Source organism: Chiloscyllium plagiosum, chromosome 1, assembly GCF_004010195.1.
Source record: "Chiloscyllium plagiosum isolate BGI_BamShark_2017 chromosome 1, ASM401019v2, whole genome shotgun sequence".
Taxonomy (NCBI): domain Eukaryota; kingdom Metazoa; phylum Chordata; class Chondrichthyes; order Orectolobiformes; family Hemiscylliidae; genus Chiloscyllium; species Chiloscyllium plagiosum.
Window position 1 is genome coordinate 148,910,008 of NC_057710.1, and position 24,853 is coordinate 148,934,860.

At 41.5% G+C, this 24,853-nt stretch overlaps 1 protein-coding gene across 7 annotated transcripts in view; it reads right to left on the reverse strand.

Moving 5' to 3' along the window:
• Positions 1-24,853, reverse strand: part of LOC122554303 — an 80,311-nt gene extending 55,458 nt beyond the window's left edge. For 5 of the 7 annotated variants that reach the window (XR_006312963.1, XR_006312962.1, XM_043699129.1 and 2 more), the window contains exons 1-5: positions 24,452-24,853; positions 17,998-18,077; positions 14,401-14,492; positions 10,769-10,844; positions 10,558-10,652 (exon numbers count right to left, since the gene is read on the reverse strand). Coding sequence is in view for 4 of the 7 variants with exons in the window: in XM_043699129.1 (XP_043555064.1) it covers positions 10,558-10,652; positions 10,769-10,844; positions 14,401-14,492; positions 17,998-18,077; positions 24,452-24,747 (639 nt within the window). In the remaining 3 variants the exon portion in view is untranslated. Of the gene's footprint in view, positions 1-10,098; positions 10,185-10,557; positions 10,653-10,768; positions 10,845-14,400; positions 14,493-17,997; positions 18,078-18,196; positions 18,301-24,451 lie in introns of those variants that run through there. The other 2 variants (XM_043699149.1, XR_006312965.1) reach the window with 2 other exon arrangements.

Sequence of the window (24,853 nt, forward strand, 5' to 3'; positions counted from 1 at the left end):
GCAGGGTGTCCCTGCACTGGCTGCTTCCTCCCAGTCCCCCTCACTGTCACCCATCTATCTGACATCTTTGGAGTTACTACTTCCCTAAAGCTCCGATCTATGACCCCCTCTGCCTCCCGAATGATCCAAAGTTCATCCAACTCCAGCTCCAGTTCCCTAACACGGTCTTGGAGGAGCTGGAGATGGGTGCACTTCCTGCAAGTGTAATCAGCAGGGACGTCCATGGCATCCCTCACCTCAAACATGTTGCAAACATCGATTCTTCTTCTCCTTTGATCTGCCTGACCTGCTGCGCTTTTCCAGCAACACATTTTTAAGCTCTGGTCTCCAGCATCTGCAGTCCGCACTTTCTCCAGGCTGTTTAAGGAGCAATTGTTGCGAATGTTGGATAACTTTGTCCCACTGAGCCAGGTAAGGTGAAGGATGACAAGAGGAGAGAAGCTTCTTGTCAAGAGGAAGAAGGAAGCTTACTTAAGGTTGAGGAAGCAAGGATCTGACAGAGCTTTAGAGGATTACAGGGTAGCTAGGGAAGAACTCAAAAATGGACTGAGGAGAGCTAGGAGGGGGCATGAAAAAGCCTTGGCAGGAAGGATTAGGGAAAACCCAAAGACATTCTACACTTAGGTGAGGATTGAGAGAATGATCAGAGAGAGGGTAGGGCCGATCAGAGATAGTGGAGAGAACTTGTGCCTGGAATCTGAAGAGGTAGGGGAGGCCCTAAATGAGTAATTTGCTTCAGTATTCACTCGAGACAGGGACTTTGTTGATAGTGAGAACACTGTGGACCAGGCTAAAGGGCTTGAACAGATTGATGGGTTGGGAAAGTGGATGAGTTGGAAATTCTGGGAAGCATCAAGATAGATAAGTCGCAAGGGCCGGACCTGATATATCCAAGGTTACTACAGGAAGCGAGGAATTAGAATCCTGCTCCTCTGTCGATGATCTTTGTATCCTCACTCTCCACGGGAGTAGTACAGGATGATTGGAAGGAGGCAAATGTTGTTCACCTATTCAAGAAAGGGAATAGGGAAATTCCCGGGAATTACAAACCAGTCAGTCTCACATCTATAGTAAGCAAGGTAGTAGAAAGGATTCTGAGAAATAGGATGAATGACTATTTGGAAAAACATAGTTGATTAAAGATAGTAAGCATGGCTTTGTGAGGGACAGGTCATGCCTCACAAGCCTTACTGAGTTCTTTGAGGATGTGACGAGACAAGTTGACAAAGGTCGAACAATAGATGTGGTGTATATAGATTTCAGTAAGGCATTTTATAAGGTTCCCCACTCATTCAGAAAGTTAGGAGGTATTGGATACAGGGAAAATTGGCTTCCTGGATATAGAATTGGCTAGCCAAAAGAAAACAGCAAGTGGTAGCGGGTAGAAAGTATTCCGCCTGGAGGTAAGTGACCAGTGGTGTCCCGTGGGGATCTGTTCTTGGACTTCTGCTCTTTTTAGTTTTTATAAATAACTTGGATGAGGAAGTTGAAGGATGGGTTAGTAAGTTTGCCGATGACACAAATGTCGGTAGTGTTGTAGACAGTGTCGAGGGCTGTGCAGGCTACAACAAGACATTGACGGGATGCAGAGCTGGGCTGAGAAGAGGCAGATGGTGTTCAACCTGGATAAATGTGAAGTGATTCATTTTGGAAGTTTGAACTTGAATGCTGAATACAGGGTTAAAGGCAGGATTCTTGGCAGTGTGGAGGAACAGCGGGATCTTGGAGTCCATGTAATGGATCCCTCAAAGTTGCCACCTGAGTTGATAGGGTTGTTAAGAAGGCGTATGGTGTTTTGGCTTTCATTAACAGAGGGATTGCGTTTAAGAGCCGCGAGGTTTTGGCTGCAGCTCTACAAAAGCCCATTAGACCACACTTGGATTATTGTTTTCAGTTCTGATCACCTCATTACAGGAAGGATATAGATGCTTTAGAGGGGGTGCAGAGGAGATTTACTAGGATGCTGCCTGAATTGGAGGGCTTGCCTTAAGAAGAGAGGTTGAGTGAGCTAGAGCTTTTCACACTGGAGAGAAGGAAGAGAGGTGACTTGATAGAAGTTTACGAGAGGCATAGATAGGGTAGATAGCCAGACACTTTCCCCTAGAGCAATAATGGCTGTCACGAGGGGTCATAAGTTTAAGGTGATTGAAGGAAGGTATTGGGGAGATGTCAGAGGTAGGTTCTTTATGCAAAGAATGGTGGGTGCATGGAATGCACTACCAGCGGCTTTAGTAGAGTCAGAGACATTAGGGACATTTAAGCAACTGCTGGACAAGCACATGGATGGTAGTAAATTGAGGGCGTGTGTAGGTTAAGTTGATCTTAGATTAAGACAGATGGGCACAACATCGCAGGCCGAAGGGCCTGTATTGTGCTGTACTGTTCTACGTTCTACATCAATGTGTTGCTGGAAAAGCACAGCAGGTCAGGCAGCATCCAAGGAGCAGGAGAATCGACGTTTTGGGCATAAGCCCGAAGAAGAGCTTATGCCTGAAACGTCAATTCTCCTGGTCCTTGGATGCTGCCTGACCTGCTGTGCTTTTCCAGCAACACATTTTCAGCTCTGATCTCCAGCATCTGCAGTCCTCACTTTCTCCTACGTTCTACATCAAGCTAGAGGCTCAATCCTAATTTAATGGAGAGTGCTGGAGGGCATGCCAGGAGCAGCACCAGGTACACCTAAAAATGAGGTGTTAACCTGTGAAGCGACAAAACATGACTTACTTGTATGTTAAACAGCTTAAGCTGTAAGTAATAGAGCTAAGCTATTCCAGAGCCAACAGATCTGCAGTCTTGCCACTTCCAGTCATGAACAGCAGTGGACAATTAAACAACTCACTAAAAGAGGAGGCTTCACAAACATCCCCATCCTTACTAACAGAGGGGCACACTACATCAGTGCAACAGATAAGATTCACAAATACTTTCAGCCAGAAGTGTCGAGTGGATAATCCATCTCAGCTCCTCCAGTGGTCCCCAGTATCACAGGTACCAGTCTTCAGCCAATTCAATTCACTCCACATGATATTAAAAAAATGGATGGAAGCACTGGATACTGCAAAGATTATTGGCCCTGACAACATTCGGCAATAGCACTGAAAACATTTGCTCCAGAACTTGCTGCAACCCCAGCCAAGTTGTTCCAGTACAAGACTGGCGTACACCCAATCGTGTGGAAATTTGAGCAAGCAGCTCCTGTACACAAAAACGACAAATCCAACTCAGCCAAGTACCATCCCATCAGTCTACTCTTGATCATCAGTAAAGTGATGGCAGATGTTATCAACAGTGCTATTTAGCAGCACCAGCTCAGTGATACCCAGTTTGAGTTCTGCTTGGAGCATTCAGCTCTTGACTTCATTACTGCCTCAGTTCAAACACAGACAAAAAAGCTGAATTCCAGAGGTGCAGTGACAGTTACAGCTCTTTACATCAAGGGTACATTTGATTACATTTAGCAAAAAGGACCCTTGGCAAAACTGGAATCAATGGGTATCAGGGGACAAACCCTGTGCTGGTTGGAGTCATACTTGGCACACAGAAAGATGGTTGTGATCATTGGAGGTCAGTTATCTACAGTCCAGGACATCTCTGCAGGAGTTCCTCAGGGTAGTATCCTAGGTGAAACTTTTTCATCAATGACCTTCTCGCCGTCATAAGATCAGGAGTGGGGATGTTCACTGATAACTACACAATGTTCAGCATCATTCACAAGTTCTCAGATACTGAAACAGTCCATGTTCAAATCCAGCAAACAAGATCCAAGCTTGGACTGACAAGCGGCAAGTAACATTTGTACCATACAAGTGCCAGGCAATGATCATCTCCAAAAAAAGAGAATCTAACTTTTGTGCCTTGACATTCTATGGCACCATCATCACTTAATCCACCCCTACCAACATCCTGGGGATACCGGTGTTGGACTGGGGTGTACAGTTAAAAATCACACAACACCAGGTTTTAGCCGAACAGGTTTAATTGGAAGCACACTAGCTTTCAGAGCAACGCTCCTTATCACCTGATGAAGGAGCGTCGCTCCGAAAGCTAGTGTGCTTCCAATTAAAGCTGTTGGACTATAACCTGGTGTTGTGTGATTTTTAACTTTGAACATCCTGGGGGTTACCATTGGCCAAAGACTGAACTGTCATAAATGTACTGAGGCATCAAAAGCAGGACAAAGGCCGGAGTCTTGCTGAGAGTAACCCGTCTCCTGACTTCCCAAAGTCTGTCCACCATCTACAAGGTGCATGACAGGAGTGTGATGTTATATTCCCCACGTGCCTGGATGACTGCGGCTCCAACAACACTCAAGAAGCTGGACAACATCCAGAACAAAGCAGCCCTCTTAATTGGCACCACATTCGCAAACATTCAGACCCCTCACCACCAGTGCTCAGGAGCAGCAGGGTGGACTATCCACAAGATGCACTGCAAAAATTCACCAAGGCTCTTTTAGATAGCACCTTCCAAACCCATGACTATTTCCATCTAGAAAGACAAGGGCAGCAAATACATGGGAAAAACACTAGCTGTAGGTTCCCCTCCAAGTCACTCACTATCCCAACTTGGAAAATATATTGTTGCTCCTTCACCGTTGCTGGGTCAAATTCCTGGAGCTCCCTCCCTAATAGCATTGTGGGCCTACCTAAAGCCTATGGACTAGAGTCTAATTTTCAGGTTGGAGGTGTATTGGGAGGGGTTGCTGCTGTTAGGCCCAGGCAGTGTGGAAGAGGTTTGCTGAGCATGTCAGGTCCAGTCTGACAGGGGGTGTTCAGTTTAATATTTAATCAGGAGTTAGATTAGGTTTATAATCCTCTAACACAGCCTAATTAATATTTTGTCTGAGCTGAGCCAAATTCTCCAATTTTAAGGGATTTTTTTTTTGGAAGGTTCCAATCAGAATTTTCAGTTTCTGGGGCAATTCCCTAGGAGTCAGCTGCATCAAGATTTCTGAATAGTCCCAATACACTGGATATTCAAGGTTCCTCTGTGTATCAAAGCAGGGTTTGTGACTAGCCATAACATTTGCTTGGAAGTGAGTAGCTGTTGAGTGTTTGGTTGGAGGTGTATTTCATTTCACAATTGGGTTTCCAACAAAACTGCTGACTTCAAAGGCAGGACCTGCTAATACATTTTGAGCGCATTTCCTGACTACAGCCAATAAATCTAAGAGACTGACTGACTGCTGGCTGAATAAATCTTCACAGTCAATCACAGCAGTGAAGATAAAGTGTGAAAGAGAGGTTGGAATGTCCATTCACTCTGTATACACTTTGCCAAGATAATAATAAACCTAGCAGTAACAATGGCATGTATCAGAAAGATTGTGCCATCATAGCAAACTGCCATTGCTGTAACCTATAAAAGTGTCAAGCAACCAGAACTTTAAAGTATCAATGGCAGAAACTACAGCTCTGTATCTTATCTAAATAAAAATCAAGTCATTGACAAAACAGATTTAAGAGCAAAAACTCACAAGCAAGATTTTCCCTTGAGTCTACCTGATTTAACAGGCTAATAGAAGTCTGGGCTCCCAGTTGAGTCTCATTTTGCATTCATGGCTGGATAAAAAGGCATAGACTGACATGGAATGTATCAGAAACCACTGGGAGTTGGTGAAGGGACATATTGGGGGTATGAGGAGCCATTGGGTGTGGGTAAAGGAGTATGCAATGACATAGAGACACTATCATGGTTAATATTATTGTCTAAATAGCTAGAGATTGTAGAACTCAGATGCAGAGGGATCTGGGTGTCCTTGTGCATAAAACACAAAAGGTTAGTATAAAAGGAATGACAAGTAATTAGAAATGCTGAGAATGTGACCATTTATTGTGAGGAGAGCTGAATACAAGGGGAGGTTATGTTTCAGTTAGACAGGGCACTGGTGGCTCTGTATCTAGAGTACTGTAAATAGTATTGATTACTTTATTTAAGGAGGGATGTAAAATTATAGGAAGCAGTTCAGAGAATGTTAACCAAACTAATGTTTGGAATGGGACAGTTGTCTTGTGAGGAAGGTTGGACAAGCTAGGCTTATATCCCTGGCATTTAGAAGAACAAGAGGTGACCTGACGGAAATATATAAAGGTTCTGAGGGGTCTAAACAAGATAGATGAAGACAGAGAAAACTAGAACTAAGGGCTACTGTTTACAAATCAGAGGATCACCCATTTAAACAGAAATGAAGCAAATTAATTTTCTCTCAGAGGTAGAGTCTTTGAAACTTTCTTCCTGAGAAGATGACAAAATCAGGGTCCTTGAATACTTTGAGGAAGAGGTAGACAGGTTCTTGTTGAGCAAGTAGATGAAAGGTTATCAGAGATAAGTGAGAATGTCAATATGAGATTGCAATCAGATCAGCTGTGATTGTATTGAATGGAGGATCAGGTTTTAAGGGCTGAATGGTCTCTTCCTGCTCTTTGTTTGTATGCTCATATGAATGGAGGCATGATGGGCCATTGTGACTGGATTAAGGGTAATGGATTGCTATGGTGGATCTGAGTGGCCACTGGTTTTGGATGGTTGGCATGGAAACATGGGTAGAACTGTTTGAACTTACATTTCAAAGTTTCCCTCATCCAAACTATGGTTCACAAGTTCTCTGAGAAGCTGTAAACAGTGAGTCCTCAGGAAGCTAGCCTGATTTTTTGATAGTTTAGAGAGATAGGAAATAAATACCCTGCATTGAAGGCAGTCAGATCTGGAAATGCCTGTTCTTTTCTGCTGTGCTGCTGAAAATTGGTGACATCAGGAATGACGTTGGGAATCCTGGGATTCAGTCCCGCCTGCTATTTGAAAGGTAAGAACCAATCCTGGGAGTTGAATCAGAGACTGACTTGGCAAAAGTTCAGGGGACTTGATGAGCATATTACAAAGGTCGGCACCAGAGGTGATAGGTGCAGGGAAGTGGGGGTGGGGGGGTTGGTCAGAATATCGAGAGTGGGCTAGAGAGATCACAGGGTTGGATGGGGCACTAAGTGAGATTGGAAGAATGGTGAAATGTTTCAAAGTGATCAGACACTTCCATCATCGAGTGCAGAGGGTGGAGAAATTAGAAAGGTTGGAATGTATCAGGAACCATTGGGAGTTGGTGTAGGGACATACTGGGGATATCAGGAGCCATTGGGTATGGGTAAAGGGTATGCAATGACATAGAGACACTATGATGGAGTGCAGAGGGCGGAGAAATTAGAATGGTTAGAGGTAACTGGGCGATCTTGGCTTGAGTCAGTGACCAATTATATGGTTCAAGATGGAGGGAAGCAGGGTAAGCTGGATCTCATATTTATGTATATTTACATAAATGGGAAACATATTTATCTGCTGATTCAATAACCCACGCCTCACTTTAAACCGATGATTAAATCTGAGCCACACAACTATATTATAATATCCTCCAAGTGCCAGCTGCCTGCCAAAGTGCATTTGTTATAACAAGAAATGAGTTAATTAATGGCCAAGTTGGTTCAGATTTGAGATTTCTAACATTTAATGGGATTTTTATCTCTATATTTTCTTTGTGTCTCCATGTGAAAATTGGTTACAGGTCTCCAAGAAGGAAGATTTTCATGGAAATAGATTATTTTTATTCATGCGTGGGATGTGGCTGTTGCAGGCTAGCCATCATTTATTGCCCATCCATAGTTGCCCTTGATAAGGTGATAGCGAGCTGACATCTTGAACTGTTGCAGTCCATGTGCTGTAGGTAGACCCACAATGCCATGAGAGGGAACTCCAGGATCTTGACCTACTGACACTCAAGGAATGATGTTAAGTTTTAGAAGAATGGGAACATTTTTTTCCGGATGACTATCATCTGGCTAATGGCTGCAACAATCTTCTATTTAGTTGAATGTGCTTGATCATTAGCTGGAGTTTGTGTGCTGTGATATCTATCTTGTGGTGACCACTTTCATGCCCTAGACATTAGGAGCTGTCAGAATGCTGCAGTTCATTTTGTTAAAAGCACAAACCTGATTCTTTTAATAATAAATTAAATGGATGCTGTAATATTCTAAAAGCAGAAGGATGAATTGTTGTGGACTGGCCATTGCAATCATTGCTTCTACTTGAATAATTTCATCCACAATATAGGTACTCTCCAGTCATTCCAGGAACATCTGGGTCCTGTAACTTGCATCTTCTCAACAGGTCCATATTTGACTTCAAAATCCAATCACTCTGTGTATTTTCTAAAAATCTTTAATTTCCTGTCCATCGGATGTGCCTGCTCATGATGACTTGCTCCCAGTACTCTTGCATTAATGCTCTGTAATTTGCTGGAGGGAATGTAGCCAAGGCTGATTAGCGATTTTTAGCTTAACATATTACAGCCCTGTTACTATTGTCTGGTATTTTAACAGTGTGATTCTTTCAAGGAAAACATAAGAACTAGGAGCAATAACAGGCAATTCAGCCCCTCGAAATGTTTTGCCATTTGATATAATCATGGCTGACCTTATCTTGGCCTCAACCCCACGTTCCTACCTGCTGCCCATAACCCTTCAACCCATTACTAATTAAAACTCTGTCTATCTCCTCCCTCAATTCACTCAATCACCTGGCATCCACTGCATTCTGAGGTAATGAATTCCATAGTTTCACGATCCTTCGGAAGACGTAATTTCCCCATATCTTTATTTTAAATTGCTACCCCTTATCCTAAAACTATGACTCTTGCAGGTTTTCCTATCCTCTCTACATCTATTTTTCTCAATCCCTTTAGTGTCTTATGTAGCTCAATTAGATTTCCTCTCACTATTCTAAACTCCAGAGAGTATAGGTCCAAACTGCTCAATCTCTCTTCCTAAGTCAGACCGCTCACCTCCGGAATCAATCTAGTGAATGGTGGGCCAATCCAGTATATAATTACTAAGTTAAAGGAAGGCTATTTTTCATATTTGGCAGATTTTTTTGAGTATTGGGAGATGCAAGATTCAGAACACATATGCTATCTTATGCCATGAATATCCCTAAGTATTGCTACGCCTGATATATTTTGTTGTGTTTGCATACAGAATAATCACCATTTACATGGATAGGTGCAGCTCTCAGAACACTCAAGTAGCTCCGACAGGGTCCAAGACAGCTCACTTGATTAGTATTCCATTTACCACCTTAAGCATTTCTACTCTCCACCACTGAGGCAAGGTGGCAGCAGTATTCGAATTAGATTTTACTGTCACGTGTAGTCAAGTACAGAAGTACATGAGCAGAGTAAAAAGTGTACAAGTTGCCATTTCTGGTGCCATCTTAGTTGCAAAGGCACCTAGATACAAATCTTCGATACAAAGGAAAAAAAATAAAGAAACAAAGATAAAATTTAAATATTACAGTCCCTCTTGGTTTAAAGAAGAAAAATGAAAAACTGGAGTTAAAAGTTAGACATCACAGTCCTTTTTAGTATTAAGTAGAAAATACCATCTAAAAGATACACCATGTTAGAATGCAACATGATCTGGACAATATCCAGGCTTGGGCTGGCAAGTGGCCAAGTAACATTCATACTGCACAAATGCCAGGCAATGACCATCTCCAATTTGTGACATTGAATCTCTGTACTTCAGAAGGATGTAGGGATGGGATCATTGAATTTTTGTTAAGTTGAAGTAGATAGTTTCTCGTCAGGCAAGGAACTCAAAGGTTATTCGAGATAGATGGAAATGTGAGGTTTAGAACACAAACAGGTTGCCTATCATATTGAATGGCAGTACAAGCTTCAAGGGCTTAACAGCATACTTCTTCTCCTAACTCCTATGTTCTTTCTTTTAATCCTTTTGTGTATGCCATTACCTGGAGAGTATCAATGGTCATCTTCCCTTCAGATCCTTCCCTTCACAATCATGACTACCTTGCATCTGACAGTTGTTTTCTTCAACAAAGCAATCACAATCTCTTGACCAACAACTGCATTTATGATCACTTGTCACTATATACACTGACAGAAACTGAGCACATTCAAAAACAACTTGGCCTTCCTTTTTAATCTTTGGATTTTGTTCATGCAGTTGGATCAAACATTGGATGAAAAACATCTTAGATCAAAGATATTTGACAAGACACATTCAAGGAATAGTTAAAGTGTTGTAAATAGTGAACAGTAAGGCAGCATCATATCAGGTGGTGTGTTTTGTGCTGATCTGTGCTGAATTCCACGGTGCCATTTGCTTTGAAACTCATCTCTTTGAAAAACAACAAGCAAAAGAATTTCAAATACATGTAAAGCATGCAAACACTTAACAGATCGTGATAAACTTTTTCAGCAGAAACTTTAAATTGTAAAGCCTCTATTAAACAGTACACAAATAGTGAACATGTTCAGCATTACTTGCTAATATTTGAAGGGTCAAATGTCAAAGAATTAATTGTGGAATTATACTTCCAGAGCTTCTTCGTCACAATCCACCACTACTTTTCACATTACAGTAATAATATTATTTGTCACAACCCAATAAAAGCACCAGAAGTTGAAGAAATTGCTTACCTACATAAAGAAATTGTGTAACTTTTCTGGTAAATATAAATTTCTCTCAGTCTGCTATGCCAGGTACTTACTTGACTGATATAACTTTGTCCTGTAGTATCTTTCCTTGCTATCTTCCCTGAAAAACTGCGGATGTAGCCTATCATCTTTTTCACGGCCTGGCGATCTAAAGAACCAAGATAATTCATACTGTCATAACTTCTGTCAACCTTTCAACGTGGAAATGTCATGAAGGATTTTCCAAAACAGCAGACAGTAGTTATTAGTTCACTAGTTGTTTACCTTTTTCACTGGCAAGCTTCATCCAACTCTCTGCTGCCCAGGCTGCATTTGAATCATTGAATATTGCCTGAAGTGACTAGAGCAGATTACATCATTCATGTTTATTTATTTCTGATAGGAATAAAAAAGTTGTGCTGAACTGAGATATAAGCAAGCTTATTGAATAACTCCAATATGTGTATCTGAGAACATATATATAGCTCCGAAATGCAAATTTTTAAAAAATTCACTCATTGGATGTGGGCATCACCAGCTGGCCAGCATTTATTTCCCAGCCCATGTTGCCCTTGTGAATGTGGTGGTGAGCTGCCTTCTTGAACTCCAGCAGTCCACGTGCTGTCGGCAGACTCACAATGCCCTTAAGAGCGAATTCAAGGATTTTGAACCAGTGACAATGAAGGAATAGCAATATATTTCCAAGTCAGGATGATGAGTGGTTTGGAGGGGTACATTCAGAGCACCTTAAATAAGAACAGCTGAAGGGAAAGCTTAACGTTAAGAAAAAAATATAAGAAATATTTATATGTCAAATGGAAGGATAAAGGGAATACCCAAATCTTTGAAAAGAAGTTGATTAAAAAGAATTATTAGGAGGCAAAGACAATTCAAAAACAATTTAACAAAGAGTGTAAAATTATGTTAAATGTGTAAAATTATGTAAAATAACTTAAGGAAAATTAAAGTTGGCAAAGAGCCATTAAAAGATCAGCAAAATAGACTCGGTGGTGATGAGAAATGGTAGAAAATCTAAATTTCTTTGCACTGAAGAGGATGAAAATGTTTTGCAAGCTAATAAGGAAAAATTAAGGATAAAAACACGTTAGTATGGTATGTCATGCTCAAGGAAATTGGACAGAAGATTGCCCAGTGTATACATAAAATGTTCCTTAAAATACGTGCGCAATGGAAAAGGCCTGAGAACTATAAACCAGACAGCTTTCAGTCCCTAACAGTAAAGAACACAGGTATCTATGGTGAGGAAATTGCCAAAGTCAGAAATCAGAATAAACAGTGATTTCCAGCCTCAAACTGAATATGCCAGTGAGCCCCTTCCTAGTAGCCCAACCTACTAACCTGACAGGCTTCACACTTGATATGTAAATGGATCATAGAATTACAGTATCCCTACAGTGTGGAAACAGGCCCTTCAGCCCAACGAGTCCACACTGACCTTCTGAAGAGTAACCCACCCAGACCTATTCCCCCACCCTATTACTCTACATTTACCTCCAAGTAATTCATCTAACCTACACATCCCTGAAGACTATGGGCATTTTAGCATGGTCAATTCACCTAACCTGCACATCTTTGGATTGTGGGAGGAAACTGGAGCACCTGGAGGAAACCCACACAGACACGGGGAGAATGTCTGTGCAGAGTTTGCACAGTCGCCCGAGGCTGGAATTGACCCCAGGTCCGTTGTGCTGTGAGGCAGCAGTGCTAACCACTGAGCCACCATGCAGCCCATTAGACCAATCCCCTCAGACTTGCCATTACCAAGCAAATAGACGGACTCTGACCCACTCTGTGGACTGTAGAGACACAGACCCCTGACCATGAACACGCTGACCAGATGTCCGACTATAGCCAAGTCTATGGACTGGTGTGGATCCTTGATTTACTGTGGTGGACCTCCTGACTGATGGGTGCATCTGTGGACTTCACTAAAACTTTGAGATGTGGTTGCTTACTTGCTGCAGATGCAGTGTGTTTGCCACATTCATTCATGGGATATGGATGTTGCTGGCCAGGTCAGCACTTATTGCCCATTGCTAATTGCCCCTTCACCTAAGTGGCATGGTAGAGACATTTCAGAGGGTAGTTAAGAGGCAACCACATTACAGTGGGTCTAGAGTCAAATGTAAGGCAAGCCAGATGAGAATAACAGATTTCCTTTCCTAAAGGACATTAGTGAACTAGATCGGCTGTCCCATTAATTGACGGTGGCTACATGGTTGCCATGAGGACCCTCTGTTTCCATCCAGATTTTTACTGAATTCAAATTTCACCATCTGCCATGGTGGGATGCTAACCCATGCCCCAGAATATTAGTTCTGGATTACTAGCCCAGTGACATTGCCACTACATTACTGCTTTGCTTTCATCAAACACCAGCTATTTTATCAGACTTTCCTAGCTGTACAGTGCAGCTCCTCACACGCTATGCTCAGTGAACTTAATGAGGAGCTTTTGCAATACTATAAATGATTTATTTAAATACTTCACATGATTCAGTCACATTTAGTAAACATTTTACTCATTTGTCTCTTAATTGGTTGAGTTGAATCTGGGATGGGGTGGGGGAGGAGATTTACAAACTGGTGAATTCAATGTTGAGGCCGTGGCCATGTGGTTGTAGGCTCCCAAGGCAGAAGATGAGGTGTTCCTCCTGTTTGTGGGTGGCCTTATTCAGGCATTGGAGGAGACACAGAGTGGACATGTCATGGGCTGGGGTGGTGGGGGCGGTGGCAAAGAGAGTTAAAATGGATGGCTACAGGAGGTGAGGTTGGATACGGACCGTTCCGCGAGTTTGCATTCAGTCTCTTCAATGTAGAGGAGACCACATCGAGAGCAATGGATGCAGTAAATGAGGTTCGAGGATATGCAAGTAAACCTCTGCTGGATGTGGAATGACCCTTTGGGTCCTTGGATGGAGGTGAGGGGCGGGTGGTGTTGGGATAGGTTCTGCACTTCGTGTGAAGGCAGGGAAGGTGCCGAGTAGATAGGGTTGGTTGGTGGCGAGTGTAAACCTAACGAGGGACACACAGAGGGAACAGTCTCTACAGAATGCGGATAGAGGTGGGGAAGGAAATATATTTTTGGTGGTGGGGCTGATGGCAAACCAAATAACTACTAGAAAAATAACAGTGAAAATGAAATATAATTAATAATTTGTTATTATAAGGTACTCGAATTTCTAGCTTTCTGGAAATTGGCTCTGACATCCCGGAATAAAAATAAGAATAAATAATATCAAACATTAAGTCGGCCAATGAACATTTGTAGAGAGTCCAGATAAAATGTCAGCTGTTTTCTCTTGAATAACTGTATGTTTTCTTCCTATTTAACTGTACTGAGTTTATTACTTCTCAATTCGGAGAAAGAGTTATATGTAATACTTCAATTTGTTTGCTGTCTCCACAGATGCCAAATGACTTGCTGCATATTTCCAGCACTTTCTGCGCTGCTTCATGTCTCTAGCAGTTGCTCATATATCTTGATGCATATTATCAGCTTTCAATATGAAATAAAAACTTATAGATCCCAGAACTTTATTCAAAAAAAGGGTCACATAACTTCAATGGCATAAACACCCTATTTCAGAGAAAGATTGCCCGGAGTCAGTGAATAATGCAGTGGGAGGTTTGCTGATAAGTGATATAAAGTTGAGTGTAGTTGTTCTTGCCTGTTTTTTGAACAAAAATTGTACCAGTATTATTTATTGTAAAGCCATATATATGTGCATTTATTTAATAGGATAATGCTAACAATGACTATATACTCAGCACAAAGTATTTTACCATCAAAAATTTGAGCACTTTCTATTATTGTGTATAACTGCTTCCACTGTTTACGCAAACTTATTTGACAGCCTAAACAATATCAATCATTAAATTAAACTTTTAAAATACCTTTCTGATTTCGTCAGAATTCATGGTTGACTGTGAAGGCGTTTTAGGTTTGTAGCATCCAAATGTTTGACTGGGAGATTTTTTCCACTTGTCTGTCAAAGGAATAACAGTCATTTAAAAAGAAACTCTGACTTCTTCTAAATTTGTGAATGCAGAGTTTAACACACAATATTGAATATTTCCTAATAGCGCTTTTAAAAAATATCCTTGGTCTAGAAAATTAAATGAAATGGACGGCCTTGTATCTAAACAGATTGGCTCAATTGGTGAACTGTGGACGGATTTTTTTTGTTAAAGCCAATTGTGTGGGTAGAATGAATAGATTGTAGCTAGTGAATTTGTTGATGATAATTTACTGAAAGGCTTTGCCAATTTTAAACTTGTGAATTAAACCCAGAGTCATGTTCTGATTGAAATGTCTCTGTGATATTCTCTGTTGTACATGGGCTTATTGTTTGTAGGCATGTGAAGTTCAAGTCTTTTAGACATGATCAGAAGTAACATAAGAAGCATGTTCAAAGAGATGTTTGGTTGCATAATATCTATAACTGAATTATATATGACCCATAAGTTTAGCATGATTGGGAATGAGATAGCTCATCTGGAGTGAGTATATATTTCTGGGTTTTGAAGCAGTGTGGGCATTCAGTCCAGAGGGGAAGGTGTGCTTTTTATTTTCTTGGTTTATTGTTTGCAAGGTCTTTTTTAATAGGATAAACTGAAGCAAAGGATCAGGGTCACAGCAAAAAGCAAACAGTGGCATCACAGGAAACAGTGATATCATTGGTTGTTAATAGCTGGTAATCTGACTACCTATTCTAAATTGCTTTCAGATTAAAAGGCATATTGAAGAAACATATTGCAGATTAAAAACTAAAATACCATTAGGAAATGAAAATGAAAAATAGAAAATCAAAGGTAAAAGGGAAGGAAGGATTGCAGGTTAGGGCTCGGGCTGACTGTTAACCTGAGGAGAATGTGGAGTAATTATTGGTGATCTTTCATGGATCATTGGAGTCAGAAAGAGTCCCAGAGGACTAGAAAACGGCTAAGGTAGTACCCCTGTGTAAGAAGGGAGGGAGGCCAAAGACAAGACATTATAAGACCTGACCTTGGTTGTTGGTAAGATTTTAGAGTCCATTTAGAGATTTTAGAAGGGCAAGCTACTGGCATGAATAGAAGATTGGCTGACTGGCAAACAGCAGAGTGTAGGGATAAAAGGGTTTTTTTCAAGATGGCAGCCAATACTTGTGTAGTGATACAGGAGTCTGTGCTGGGGCCACAATTATTCATTATCATATGTTAATGATCTGGACACAGGAACTGAAAGCTTTGTTGCTAAGTTGCAGGTGACACAAAGATAGGTGGAAGTGCAGGTAGTGTTGAGGAAGCGGAGACGTTGTAGGAGGACTTGACAGGCTAGGAGAGTTGGCAAAGTGGCAGGTGGACTACAATATGAGAATGTATGAGATGGGAAGAATAGAGGCATAGACTATTTTCTAAATAGGGAAAGGCTTTGAAAATCTGAAGCACAAGGGGACTTGGGCATCCTGGTTCAGGATTCTCCGAAGGTTAAAATTAAGGTTAAGTTGGCAGTTAGGAAGGCAAATGCAATGTGAGCATTCATTTCAAGAGAGCTAGAATACAAGCTATGTATTGCTTTGGTTAGACCACATCTGGAATATTATGTGCAAAATTAAGAATAAATTGTTCATTTTTGTTTAAGTTATAAACTTAATATTTATAAAGTCTGGTTAAGAAAAATTGAGCAATTTTGAGGTCATTGAATGTCTTAAGTTCACTGTGTCACAAATCCAGTGAATAGTGAGGCCAATTTGGTTTGGCTTGCAAACCTATGTTGTAATGGAAGAGTACATGAGTGAAGAAATTTTACGAGACCTACACAACACAGCACAAATTTACTGTTTCCAAATCTGGGTACCGGAATTCAGAAGAGGGTTTAGAAGAGATTTAAAAGAACATTTCTGGAAATGAGGGATCTCAGAGAAGTTGGGTTCTTCGCCTCATAGCTAAGACGCCTGAGAGGATTTGATGAAAGTCAAAAAAAAGGGTAGATAGAATAAACAGAAACTGTTTCTAATTGATTAAGGATCGCAAACCAGGTGACCCAGATTTAGCTTATTTTAAGTTGATTGATAAAGAATCAGAGGTAGCGTGAGGAAAAAATATTCACACAAGGAGTGATTAGGATTTGGAATATACTTCCTCCCTGATATTGTGCTGAAAACAGATTCAAATTAATGTTCAAAGGGAAATTGGATAAATACCTACAGATAAAGTGTAGGCAAAAAAAAATGGATGGGAGAGTGTATGCTAGGGGTCGAGACTGTGGTGCTGGAATAGCACAGCAAGTCAGGCAGCATCCGAGAGCAGGGCAATCGACGTTTTGGGCAAAAGCCTTTCATCAAGTTTGAGGCTTGTCAGCCAAGGGAGTGGAGAGAGAGATGGCAGCGGGGTGGGGCAGGGGAGAAGGTAGCTGAGAGTGAGATAGGTGGATGGAGGTGGGGGTAATGGTGATAGGTTGGAGAAGAGGGTGGAGCGGATAGGTGGGAAGGAAGATGGACATGAGGGTGGTGCTGCGTTGGAGGGTTGGATCTGGGATAAGGTGGGGGGAATGAGGAGGAGGAGGGGAAACCAGGAAACTGGTGAGATCCGCATTGAGCTGGAAATGTGTTGCTGGAAAAGCGCAGCAGGTCAGGCAGCATCCAGGGAACAGGAGAATCGACGTTTCGGGCATAAGCCCTTCTTCAGGAGATCCGTATTGATCCCATCTGGTTGAAGGGTCCCAAGGCAGAAGATGAGACGTTCTTCCTCCAGGTGTCGGGTGGTTAAAGTTTGGCGATGGAGGAGGCTCAGGACCTGCATGTCCTTGGTGGAGTGGGAGGGAGAGTTGAAGCATTTGGCCACGGGGTGATGGGGTTGGTTGGTGCGGGTGTTCCGGAGTGTATGGGAGGACTTACTGTACTTTTCTTTGAAAGAGCTGGATGGCCTCCTCCTCTGCTGCAATATTTTATTAAACTAGAAACAGGAGAAACAGGAGAACCTATGATATCTCTCCTGGTCTGGTTGGAAAAAATATTCTACCTGGCTCCACATTTAGCTAAAGATATTTCAAATAGATACTTTGTTGGTTGCAATCTGTAGTGGCCTTTTTAAGGATCCCTTTTCGAGTTGCAGTACAGCTGGTATACCTGAACACTTCTGGGGCCAGAGCAAGGCAATACAGAACAAGCAGCATCAATCAGGTGTTAATCCCATTATTTAAACATCAAAACCAGAGTCTGGAAACCTATTGTTTTGTTCACATTTCCAATTTGTGGACACTATTTGTTTCCAGCCCTATTAGAGGTTTTGGTGCTCTGTTAGCACTCCAAAAATGAGCAAGGCAACTTCCACTTTCTAAACACTGCACTGAATGTATAGAGCGATCTTCAATATAATAATATGAACTATATTAGGGTAAGGTAATGAGATCTTCAGTAAACACAAAGGTTGCCACAATTTTCCTTTTGCAAGTCACCACATCCATAGAACCTTCAGTCTATTTTCACAATAATTTACATATCACCTATTTACCTCTTAGTGGCAAATTGGATGTATGTTTTGAAGAATTGTTGTGTCCTGGGATTGCATGGAGATGGGTCACTAAAAATATTCTGAAAAATGAAACAAAAATGCTAATTACCTATTTTTCAGGATAATACAATAAAACGTTAACAACAGTGACCAAGTCCTGCAGCATCTGTATACCAATATTATAACAGCATACATTCACCTGATGTGGTCTGTTGTGGTAAGCATTCTGCTTATGGGTAATACTTTAACAGGATGTCAGTTTAGATATCATACCCTAAACAGGGAAAATAAAAAATATATTCTTTCAATACATGACGATAAATGGTGACTGCAAATGGTGACAGAATACTTCAAGGTTTCAGATGACAAACGTTAGAAGAGAACTTGAACTTGAGTGCTACATTGTATTACTGTATTGATTGAACAGAGAATTTATGAACAATGGCTTTACAAACTGGAGGAAGATACACATTGAGTGCGCTAGGCTCTGGCATTAGGACCACTGCTCTCTTGAATCTATATTGATGCGGATACAGGATACAACTTCCAAATTTGTTGTTGATTTGGATATACTGAGTATTGTGAACTGTGAGGAAGATAATGATAACTTCAAGACAGCATAGAGTGGTAGAACAGGCAGATATGTGGTAAATTACATTTAACTCAAAGTGAAACATTTTGGTAGAAGCTAATTTAGGGAAACATAAAATAAAGGATGCAATTCTAAAAATGTGCAACAGCAGATGGACCTAGATTTGTTTTGCATTTTCTTGGGATGCAAGCATTGTTGGCTAAGCAAGCATTTATTGTCCATCGCTAATTACCTTTGAGAAGTGGTGGTGAGCTATCTTTAACTGGCACAGTCTTTGTGACAGCAATGTGGTTGACTCTTAAGTGTTTCTAGGCAATAAGGATCGGCAAACAATGCTGTTAAAAAAAAGGGTTTCTGGTTTGGAAGGTGCTATCGGAGACTCTTCCATCATACTCCTCGGTTGCATCTTGGCAATAGCGGGCAGGTTTTGAGGGGGATGAGTCACAGAATTCCCAGCCTTTGACCTGGTCTTGTAGTCAATCTATTTACAAAGGTCATTGATTATCCGAATATCGGATTATCTGAAGAAGTTTTCAAGGTCCTGCTTCAAAGAGGTAGATGTGTTCAGATTATCTGTAATGAAGAAGATGTGAAAATGCTGGCAAAAACAAAGAAACACAAGCAGTTCAAATATGAGCAACTGGACTTTTTTTAGGTAAGCACCGTTACACAGCCCTTTGCAAACATAGGTGTTTTACAGTACAGGTAAAGTATTCCCATCACTTTACTGGACTGTTTATTTAAAAAACGGCCGCGAACATAAACCTATTTGTGAGGCAGGGCTTCCGCCTTTCTATCACGAGACTGAGTTCCCAGAAACTGATGTTGTAAATGGCTTTGCAATTGTAGAAGCTGTTCAGGACCTTGTTTAGCGCTGGGGTTTCATGGTAATGGTTTAGTTCTTCTCATATTAACCTGTAATTTGCAGACTGCAAAGATTAGTTTGGTTAAATGGCAGACTCACTAAAATTATAGATTTAAACAAATTCTCTGGCAGAGCACAGCATTAAATCAGTATGACTTCCCTTGTTCAAGCTAAAATCGATTATCCGAATGATTAATTATCCAATCAAAATAGTGCCCGCCCATCTTGTTCGGATAATTGAGATTCCTCTGTATATGCCTGTTCCAGTTCAGTTTTTGTTCAATGGTAATCACAAGGATGTTGGGAATGGGGGAGTCAGTGATGGTATTGCCATTAAATATCAAGAGTTTGCTAAATTCATACTTGTTGGGGATGATTATTGCCTTGCGCATGTGGGATTTTGCTCGCCACTTATCTGGCCAAGCTTATATGTTGTCCGAGTCCGAGCACACAGACTGCTGCAGTAGCTGAGGAGTCCAGTATTGTGGTGAAAATTGAACAGTCAGCAAACATTCCTACTTCTTACCTAATGATGGAGGGAGTTTGGGAAAGATTTGTTAGACTAATATCTAGAATAAACAGACTGCTTGCGAGGAAAAGCTAGACAAACTCCAGAGTTTAGAAAAGTTGAAAGTGACTTAATTAAGATTGTGAGGAAACTTGACTGGGTGGATTTAGATACAGAGTTTTTTTTGTGGGACGATCTAGGACTACAGGTCTCAATTTAAAAGGAAGGGATTTCCCATTTAAGATAGAGATGAAGAAATGTTTTTATCTCCAAGGGTTGTGAGATTTTGAATTCTCTTCAGCAAAAGACAGTGAATGCAGAATCATTAAATATTTTTAAGGCAGAGGTAGATAGTTTCTCGGTTACCAAGGGAACAAAAGGTTATCGGGGATATGCAGGAATGTAGAGCTGAGGTTAAATTCAGATCAGCCATAATCTTAATAACAGAGCAGCCTTCAAGGCCTAAGCGACCTAATCCTGTTCCTTAGTTGTACGAGGGAAGGTCTTTGGTGAAGCAACTGAATATAAATTGGCCTAGGATACTACTCCTGCTGTGACTGACATGATTAACGTTCAATAATTTCAGTATTCATTTATTTTGTGCTACAGGTATGGCTTCAACCATTGAATCCAGTTTTACTAGGGCTCATTGATGCCACAAGCAGTCAAATGCTGTCTTGACATTAGATTAGATTACCTACAGTGTGGAAACAGGTCCTTCGGCCCAACCAGTCGTCAAAGAGTAACCCACTCAGACCCATTTCCCTCTGACTGATGCATCTAACACTATGGGCAATTTACCGTAGCCAATCCACCTGACCTGCACATCTTTGGACTGTGGGAGGAAATCGGAGCACCTGGAGGAAAATCACACAGACACTGGGAGAATGTCTGTGTGGAGTTTGCACAGTCTCCCGAGGCTGGAATCGAACCTGGGACTCTGGTGCTGTGAGGCAGCAGTGCTAACCACTGAGCCACCATGTCACCCCAAGGGCATTAAGGGCAGTAACTCTCACTTCACCTCTGAGGTTTAGCTCTTCTTCTACATTTGGACATAGAAACAAAGAAATTAGGAGCAGGAATAGGCTATTCAGCCCTTTGAGCCTGCACCATCAGTCAATATGAATTTGGTTGATCTTCTATCTCAATACCATCTTCCTGTTTGTTTCCCCATATTCTCTGATGCCTTCAAAATCTAAAAATGTTTCTATCTCTTTCTTGAATATATTCAGTAACTTGATCTCCACAGCCTTCCATAAGTTTACTACCCTTTGAACGAAGAACTTTTTCTCTCATTTCAATTATCTAATTGGTGTACCCCGAGACAGTATCCAGAGACTTTCTGCTTTTCATGCTCAGGACACACATAAGCAATTTTTCATATTTCCAGGTAGATGCCAGTGTTGTAATTGTACTAGAACAGCTACGCCAGAGGCGTGGCTAATTCTGGAACATAAGTCTTCAGTACTGCTGCCAGAATGATGTCAGGGCCCATAGCCTTTACCATATCTAGTGTCTTCAGTTGTTTCTTTATATTATATGGAGAGAATTGAATAGGCTGAAGTCTAGCATCTGTGACACAGTGGACCTTTGGAGGAGGCTGACATGGATTATCTAATCAGCACTTCTGGCTGTAGATGGATGCAAACACATCAGTCTTTCATTTTTGCACTGATTTGTTTGACCATTGAAAACTGGGATACTTGTGCACTTGTGCAGTCTGCTCCTCCTGTTAGCTGTTTAATTGTCCAACAGCATTCATGACTGAAACTGACAGGAATGCAAAGCTCATATCTGATTAATTGATTTTGGGATTGTTTCATACTGTCTATTTGCAAGTGGTGCTGCGTTGTAACTTCAGGTTGGTACCATGTTTTTAAGAGTCAAAAAGTGTGGTGCTGGAAAAAGCACAGCAGGTCAGGCAGCATCCGAGGAGCAGAAGAGTTAACATTTTGGGCATAAGCCCTTCATCAGGAATGTGGAGGGGAAACAGAGCTGAGAGATAAATGTAGAGGGGGGAGGTCATTGGGATGGCAATAGGTGGATGCAAGTGGGAGGTGATTACGATAGGTCAGCGGGGAGGATGGAGCGATTAGGTGGGAAGGAAGATGGACAGGTAGGACAGGTCAAGAGGGCATTGCCTAGTTGAAGGATTAGATCTAGGAGGTAGGGGGATGAGGAGATATGGAAATTGGTGAAGTCAAAGTTGATGCCATATGGTCGTAGGGTCCCGAGGCAGAAGATGAGGTCTTTTTCCTCCAGTTGACAGGTGGCTTTGATTTGCTGGTGGAGGGTCAGGATGTGCATATCCTTGGGGGAGTTGAAGTGGTTGACCACAGGGTGGTAGGGTTGTTTGGTATGCGCAGACCAGAGATGTTCCCTGAACCACTCCGCCAGTTAGTGCTTGATCTCCCTAACGTAGAAGATACCACAACGGATGCAGTAAATTAAGTGGGTGGATGTGCAGAAAAATCTCTGCCAGATTTGAAAAGTTCCTTTAGAGCCTTAGACAGTGGTGAGGGGTGGAAGGTGTGAGCGTAGGCTTTGCACCTCGTGCGAAGACAGAGGAAGGTGCTGGATGCAGAGGGTGGGTTGGTGGGGAGTGTGCACCTAATTAGGGAGTCATGGAGGGAATGGCCTCTGTGGAATACAGATAGGGGTGGGGAGGGAAATATATGTTTGGTTGTGGGGTCTGATTATAGGTGGCAAAAATGGTGGAGGATGATGAGCTGTATCTGGAGAATCATGGGGTGTAATATGAGGACTGGGGGTTCTATCCTTGTTGCTGTTCAGGGGGTAGGGTTCAAGGGCAGAGGTGTGGGAAGTGGAGGAGATATGATGGGGGGCATTGTTGATCACATGGGAGGGGAAATTTCAGTCCTTGAAATAGCAGGCCATCAGGGATGTCCTGGAGTGGAACTGCTCCTACGGAGAGCAGATGTGGCAGAGGTGGAGGAATTGAGAGTAAGGGATCACATTTTTATAGGGGGCAAGGGTGGGAGGAGGTGTAGTCAAGGCAGCTGTGGGTGTCAGTGGATTTGAAATAGGTGTCCGTATGGAGTCGGTCAGGTCTGTCTGGTGCCTCCTCTCTGCACTCTTCATTTAACCAGGGTTGATCTCCCGGCTATATGGTAAAGGTAGAATGGGAGATAGAATCATTAAGTTATGCAATTCCGTGCCAGTTATTGAAAGTAGCAGGGCAGATTGAGAAAGTAGTTGATAAGGTATGGGATATCCTTGCCTTTATCAATAGAGACAAGGGATTCAAATATAAGGAATTGATGCTGATGGTTCATTAAACACTAGATCAGCCTCAACTGGCTGGTGGGTCCATTCTGTGTACTGCATTATAGGAAGGATAGAAAGAAGAGTTAGATTAGAAGAGATTTGAGAAGACTCCAGGGATGAGAGACTTCAGTTACATATCTAGATTTGGAATAACTGAATAGTTATTGGCCTTAGTGAAGAGATCATTAAGAAGAGATAAAATAAAAATGTTCAGAAACTAAAGGATTAGCAGATAATTGTAGTAAAACTGTTCCCATTGCACTTTTGTTCGCTACCCACTTAATAATATGCACATTTCCTCCATTTACCCACCTCTCAAAATACATATACTCTCTCCTTTCGACCCTCTTCTCTTCAAACTTTTCTTCTCCATGATGATAAAACTCTTCTCCCTCCATGATGATAAAACTCAAACTTTTCTTCTCCATGATGATAAAACTCTTCTCCCTCCATGATGATAAAACTCTTCTCCCTCAATTCTTCTCACTCAGCCCCTACCCCAGTCTCTCTGCCATGCACACAGCATGTTGGTATCTTTCATCACTTTCCTCAGTCAATGCTGATACGCTCCAACTCTTGAATGCTATTTCCTTAATTCCCCCAAGCAGTTTTCATTCCCTATCCTTTCCTTCATTCCCACTTCCTCAAGTTTTCCTAAATAATCTCCTACTCTCCTTCTTTGTATTGCTCCTCTCTCTTTCCTCCAAGTGTTCCATTGATGAAATACTGCTGTGGGAAATAAAGTTCATGGTCTTTTTGAATCTCACAAGACCATCATCAAGACTATTACACATGGCATTATTTAAGTCCTATAGCAGCCAGTTTTATTTATTCACTGGATGTTGGCTTCACTGGCAAGGCAAAGGGGTGCCCCTGGCCCATTTTAAGACCTAGAAAAAATATCCACAAATGTTTGTCCACAATACGTTTGGTCATTCTGATGCTAGAAAGTGAAAGATTGAAATCCCTTGGTCCCATTTTATCAACAGTGCAAATGTGGTGAACTCATTTCAACACTGCCATAGCATTCTGAGAATTAATAACATTTTTTAACTAGTGTATTATCCAAAAGTGATATTAAATTTGACATTTTCTGTTATTTATGATGCAATATTCTATTTACAGATAATTTTACAGACATTCAGAATATTGACTAAAAACGCATGTTACACATAAGAAGCTTTTTGAAACTATGCCTTACTCTGGTGGATGGGGTCTGTGCAGTCTAGTTGGGGAGTTTGGTCGGATCCGGCCTTGGGTTGGTTCATCCAATTGTTTTATTCTGTGTTCTGCTGAATAGGTGGTAATGCTTCTTAATCGATGCTCGTGTTCTTCAGTCCAGGCAGTGCTTGCTTTCTGCCTGATTTTGTCAAACTCCTTAGGATCGAGAGGTTTGAAAGGCATTTGAAAGTGTGCAATTTCCATTTTAGCAGAACTTTTCTTCAGACGCTGGATTGGAGGACGGTAAGAAGCTGACAGTGCAGAACTGCTTGCCATGTTATTAATTACTACTACATTTACTACAGCAGTTTTGTTTTCAGATATTTTGAAACACTCCTACATTCGCGAGTGAATCTAACAAAGCTGTTGATCATAACAAAGA